Raw genomic sequence first — 6000 nt, forward strand, 5'->3', positions numbered from 1 at the left:
CTTTTCTCCTGTCGTCCAGTGTCGTCAGGTGGATTTGTGTGTCTGTGTACTCGCCTAAATGTGGTTGCAGGGGTTGATTCATTTCTCCTGCCTATGTGTGTGTGTATGTATATATATACTAACCAAATTGTATTTAACTAATTGTGGTTGCAGGAGTCGATTCACAACTCTTGGCCCCGCCTCTTCACTGGTCGCTACTAGGTCGCTCTTCCTGCTCCATGAGCTTTATCATACCACTTGTTAAAGCTATGTATGGATCCTGCCTTCACTACATCACTTTCCAGACTATTCCACTTCCTGACAACTCTATGGCTCAAGAAATACTTCCTCACATCCCTGTGACTCATTTGAGTTTCCAAATTCCAACTGTGAGCCTTTGTTGTTGTGTCCATCTCTAGAACTTCCTGTCTCTGTTCACCCTGTCGATTGCTCTCAGTATTTTATATGTCGTTATCATATTCCCCCTTCTCTCTCCTGTCCTCCAGAGTTGTCAGATTGATTTCCCTTAACCTCTCCTCGTAGGACATGCACCTTAGCTCCGGGACTAGTCTCGTTTGAAACCTTTGCACTTTCCCTAATTTCCTGACATGTTTGGCCAGGTGTAAGTTCCAAACTGGTGCTGAATACTACAATATGGGCCTAACGTACACGGAATATAGGGTCCTGAACGATTCCTCACTGGGATTTCGAAATGCTATTCTTAGGTTTGCTATGCGTCCATATGCTGCTGCAGTAGATATTTGGTTGATGTGTACCTCAGATGTACACGGTATTATACTCACCCCAAGATCCTTTTCCTTGAGAGAGGTTTGTAGTCTTTGGCCACATAGACTGTATTCTGTTTGCGGTCTTGTTTGCCCTTCCTCAATCTTCATGATTTTACACTTGGTGGGGTTGAACTCTAGGAGCCAATTACTGGACCAGACATGTAGCTTGTCCTGATTCCTTTATAGTCCTGTCTGGTCCTCGTCCGATTGAATTCTCATTAACTTGATATCCTCATTTGTGTGTGTGTGTGTGTGTGTGTGTGTGTGTGTGTGTGTGTGTGTGTGTGTGTGTGTGTGTGTGTGTGTGTGTGTGTGTGTGTGTGTGTGTTTGAGTGTGCGTGTGCGCGCGTGTGTGTGTGCTTGTGACGTAATAGAATGACCCCAGTGAAGACCATCATTTTCGAGACAGGGCCAGGATCTAAGACTCGATCTCTGCAACTACAAATACGTAATTACGCTTACACACACACACACACACATAAACACACATAAACACAAATACACCTGGTCAAGCACGTCAGAGAATTAGAGAAAGTGCAAAGGTTTGCAACAAGACTACGCGGCCTGACGACACTGGAGGACAGGAGGGTTAGTGGAGACATGATAACGACGTGTAAAATACTGCGATGAATAGACAAGGTGGACAGAGACAGGATGTTCCATAGATGGGACACAGAAACAAGGAGTCACAATTGAAAGTTGAAGACTCCTATGAGTCATAGGGATGTTTGGAAGCATTTCTTCAGTCATAGAGTTGTCAGGAAGTGTAATAGTCTGACAAGTGACGTAGTGGAGGCAGGAACCATACATAGTTTTAAGGCTAGGTTTGATAAAGCTTGTGTAGCAGGGAGAGAGAGGACCTAGTAGTGATCAGTGAAGAGGCGGAGCCAGGAGCTATGACTCGGCCCCTGCAACTTCAAATACGTGAGTACCCCCTCCCCCCACACGCACACACAGGACCTGGGACGCATAAAAGGAAGGGCACTGCAATGGATCAGATTATTATTATTATTATAATCAAGGGGAAGCGCTAAACCCGTAGGATTATACAGCACCGGGGGGATGTGGAAGGCATTCAGGCTTAATTCGGGGAACTGGAGCACAGATCCAATTCCCTAAATCAAGAGCCCCTCACCAACTTCAAGGAACCTTCTGTGAGGGGCAATGGATCAGAGAATACCTGACAGGGAGGCAACAACGAGTCATGGTACGTGACGAGGTATCAAAGTGGGCGTCTGTCACGAGCGGGGTTCCACAGGGGTCAGCCCTAGGACCAGTGCGATTTTTTGTATATGTGAATGACATGACGGAAGGGATAGACTCAGAAGTGTCCCTGTTTACAGATGATGTGACTTTAATGAGGAGAATTAAATCAGATGAAGATCAGGCAGGACTACAAAGAGACCTGGACAGGCTAGAAGTCTGGTCCAGCAACTGTCTGCTCGAATTTAACCCCGCCAAATACAAAGTCATGAAGAGCGAGGAAGGGCAAAGAAGACCGCAGATGGAGTAAAGGCTAGGTGGCCAAAAACTGCAAACCTCACTCAAGGAAAAGGATCTTTGGGTGAGTATAATACCGAGCACACCTGAAGCGCACATCATAATTACTGCAGCATATGGGCACCTGGCAAACCTGGGAATACCGATTCCGATACCGTGCGCTTCAGGCTCATACTGGAGTATGCAGAACCAGTTTGGAACCCACACCTGGTTAAGCACGTCAAGAAATTAGAGAAAGTGCAAAGGTTTGCAACAAGGCTGGTTCCAGAGCTAAGGGGAATGTCGTACAAAGAAACGTTAAGGGAAATTGGCCTGACGACACTGGAGGAAAGGAGGGTTAGGGAAGAGAAGATAAGGACATACAAAATACTGCGAAGAATTGACAAAGTGGAAAGAGACAGGATGTTTTATAGATGAAACACAGAAACAAGGGGTCACAATTTGAAGGTGATGACTCAGATGAGCCAAAGGGATGGTAGGAAGTATTTCTTTAGTCATAGAGTTGACAGGAAGTGGAATAGTCTGGCAAGTAACGTAGTGGAGGCAGGAACCATACATAATTTTAAGACGAGATTTGATAAAGCTCATGGAGCAGGGAGAGAGAGAGGCCTTAGTAGCGATCAGTGAAGAGACGGAGCCAGGAGCTATGAATCGACCTCTGAAACCACAAATAGGTGAGTATACGCACACAGTTTCTGTAACTCGACCACTACAACCTCAAGCGAGTACATAATTTCAAATCTTTATTTTTCCCAGGATATTAACATGTCTCGTTCTGCTTTCAGGTGGCTGTCTGCATGAAGGCTGACCTCCAAAAGCACGCTGAGAAGACAGGCTGGGGCGGTGAGGACAGTAGTTACCTCTTCCTGGCCTCCTCTGGCCTCATCAGTGGCCGCGAACACGACCCACTCTCTCTCATGGAGGACATCGGTGACATGATCTTCAGTACTGGTCCCTTTGACTTGTAGGTTGTGTTGTGGACCTTGTGGTTCACCAGAGGTGGAGCAGTGGTCCGTCTGAGTTGGGGTAGTGGTCCATCTGAGATGGGACAGTGGTCCATCTGAGTTGGGGTAGCGGTCCATCTGAGATTGGGTAGCAGTCCATCTGAGATGGGACAGTGGTCCATCTGAGTTGGGACAGTGGTCCATCTGAGATAGAGCAATGATCCATCTGAAGTGGGCTAATGGTCCATCAGAATGGGTAGTGGTCCATCTGTGGTGGGGGTAGTGTTTCATCTGAGGTTTGGTATTAGTCCATCTGAGGTGGGGGAAGTGGTCCACTTGAGCAAAGTAATGGTCCTTTTGAGACGGGGGCAGAGATACCCAATTAAAATCTAAGAGTGGGTTATAAAAGAGAAAGTCTGAGTTACTTTAAAGTAAGATGAAAGAACCATCTGATGTGGGCCAAAACTTAAGGTAGGTCGTAGATCCTCTTAAGGTGGGTCGTAGATCCTCTTAAGGTGGGGTCGTAGATCCTTTTAAGGTGGGGACGTAGAGCCTCTTAAGGTGGGGTCGTAGATCCTCTTAAGGTGGGGTCGTAGATCCTTTTAAGGTGAGATCGTAGATCCTTTTAAGGTGGGGTCATAGAACCTCTTAAGGTGAGGTCGTACCTCTTAAGGTGAGTCGTAGATCCTTTTAAGATGGGGTCGTAGATCCTTTTAAGGTGGGGTCGTAGAGTCTCTTAAGGTGGGATCGTAGAGCCTCTTAAGGTGGGTCGTAATCCTATTAAGGTGGGTCGTAGATCCTTTTAAGATGGGGTCGTAGTTCCTCTTAAGATGGAGTCGTATATCCTCTTAAGGTGGGTCGTAGATCCTCTTATGGTGGGGTCGTAGAATTTTTTAACAAGAGGTCGTATAGCTTCGTTACCACACAATCTGAAGCTCAAACATCAATCAACTACACAATTTCACCCCCGTGACGGATTGTTGATGGTTAACACCTGGCACTGTTAGTGAGCTCACAAAACGTCGCAGCTCAGATGTTGCAACTCACAAGATGTTGCAACTCATAAGAGCTGACAACCCCTAGACATTTGAGCCGCAATATGTTTGCAAACCAGCATCTAGTAAGATCATTGATGCTCGGCGGATGTGTAGCGGTGTTTGCGTGAACAAACACAAAGAAAATGCTTTCAACATCTGCAGATTGAACATCACCTAGATCACACTTGTGTTATTTTCATAGGTGTTTTTATGTTTCTGAACAATATGCAAAATGTGAACTAAATTTTTGTCAAGTGATTTATATGAGCTGGAAGAAAATGAATGATTTTTGTGTGTGTACAGATGGACAACAAAAGCCTACAAGTGGCCATTAAATAATGTATTAAAATGTTAAAAAATACAAATAAAACTAGATTTACTTAAGATGTTTTCTTTCGACTGACCGGTGGGCAAAAGGAGAGTTTACGTAAATGGGGAGAAATCAGAATGGAGACGTGATACTGGTGAGGTTCCTCAGGGGTCAGTGTTGGATCCTTTCATAATATACATAAACGACTTTGATGAGGAAATAAATAGGACATAAGTCTGCGATGATTCTAAAAAAAATACATCAAATAAATTCTGACTGGTACATGGCAGCGCTACTGGAAGATCCGTGTAGGTTGATGCAGTAGTTGTAGAAGTGGCGGAGGATGTTTAATGTAGACAAATGTAACTTTCTAATCCTAGGAAAAGAAACTAATCATGGTACTAATAAACTAAATATTATAGATCTCAATCAAACTAAATATGAAAAAGATTTAGGAGTTCTATAGTAGTTAGCAATTATCTAAAACTAGACAACAGTGCAGTGTATAAGTATTCGCAATAAAGTTACTTAAATTCTTGACTTCATATGAAGAAGTATAAACAATCGGAGTCCTCAGTCGCTGATTATTTTTGAGTGATCTCTCAACAACTCCACAACCGATGGCAAGAACGTTGATCAGAGTTGGTCAACAACAAAATATTTTCTGTCAAACCACATTTAAGTTTCCAGCCTTCTTTTTCCACTGCTGTCATGTTTGGGAGACAGCACTCTCCCGTCTGCACATCGGCCACATGCTCCTCGCTTACAGAGTATAATGGAAAAATACCAGGCACCGCTCTGCCAGGACTGTCGGGTTACACTGCCAGTTCAACATACCTTATTAAATTGTCCACCCAAATCAACAGGCACACAGAACTCACTTCCGTCGTCTCTGCCTCCCCAAACACTGACCTCCTCGCTGAAAGTTCCGCCTTCGACACTGACTGACTTTTTAGCAGAAACTTATTGAGCTGTGGTTTTACTTTTCCTCTTACACTCTCCCTTACCCACACTAACTCCTACCCACTCATGCCTGATAAAGTATGTCAGGAATATGGAGAAAGTACAGAGGTTTGCCACAAGAACAGTCCAAAAGCTAAGAGGAATGAACTATTAAGAACTTGACAATATTAGATAGTAGTACCAGAAAAGGCCTTATGACGTGCAACATAGTCAGAGAACTTGACAGGATGGAATGGAAAAGACTGTTTAAGGGGTTAGAAATGGGTACACAAGGGTACAGCTGAAAGTCAAACAGATGAAGTACGAATATTGCGTCAGTGTCAAGGTAGTCAGAAAGTGGTATGACCTGGATAAAAAAAAAATCTGATAAAAGTCAAGACCAGGAGCTCTGAATCGACTCCACAAGTTGAGGTCAGGAATAATTTAAAGTGTTGGTACGATAACGTCCAAGAAGTCAACAGTCATTACTTACTTAAGAG

General features: G+C 44.2%; 1 protein-coding gene across 1 annotated transcript in view; it reads left to right on the forward strand.

Moving 5' to 3' along the window:
* The window catches only part of LOC128684049 (uncharacterized), a 30102-nt gene extending 26715 nt beyond the window's left edge, over positions 1–3387 (forward strand). Inside the window, exon 7 of the mRNA XM_070090878.1 lies at positions 3053–3387. Within this exon, the coding sequence (XP_069946979.1) occupies positions 3053–3235 (183 nt within the window). The 3' untranslated portion in view covers positions 3236–3387. The remainder of the gene's footprint in view (positions 1–3052) is intronic.
* The last annotated feature ends 2613 nt before the right edge of the window (positions 3388–6000 follow it).

This window comes from Cherax quadricarinatus, chromosome 3, assembly GCF_038502225.1.
Source record: "Cherax quadricarinatus isolate ZL_2023a chromosome 3, ASM3850222v1, whole genome shotgun sequence".
Classification (NCBI taxonomy): domain Eukaryota; kingdom Metazoa; phylum Arthropoda; class Malacostraca; order Decapoda; family Parastacidae; genus Cherax; species Cherax quadricarinatus.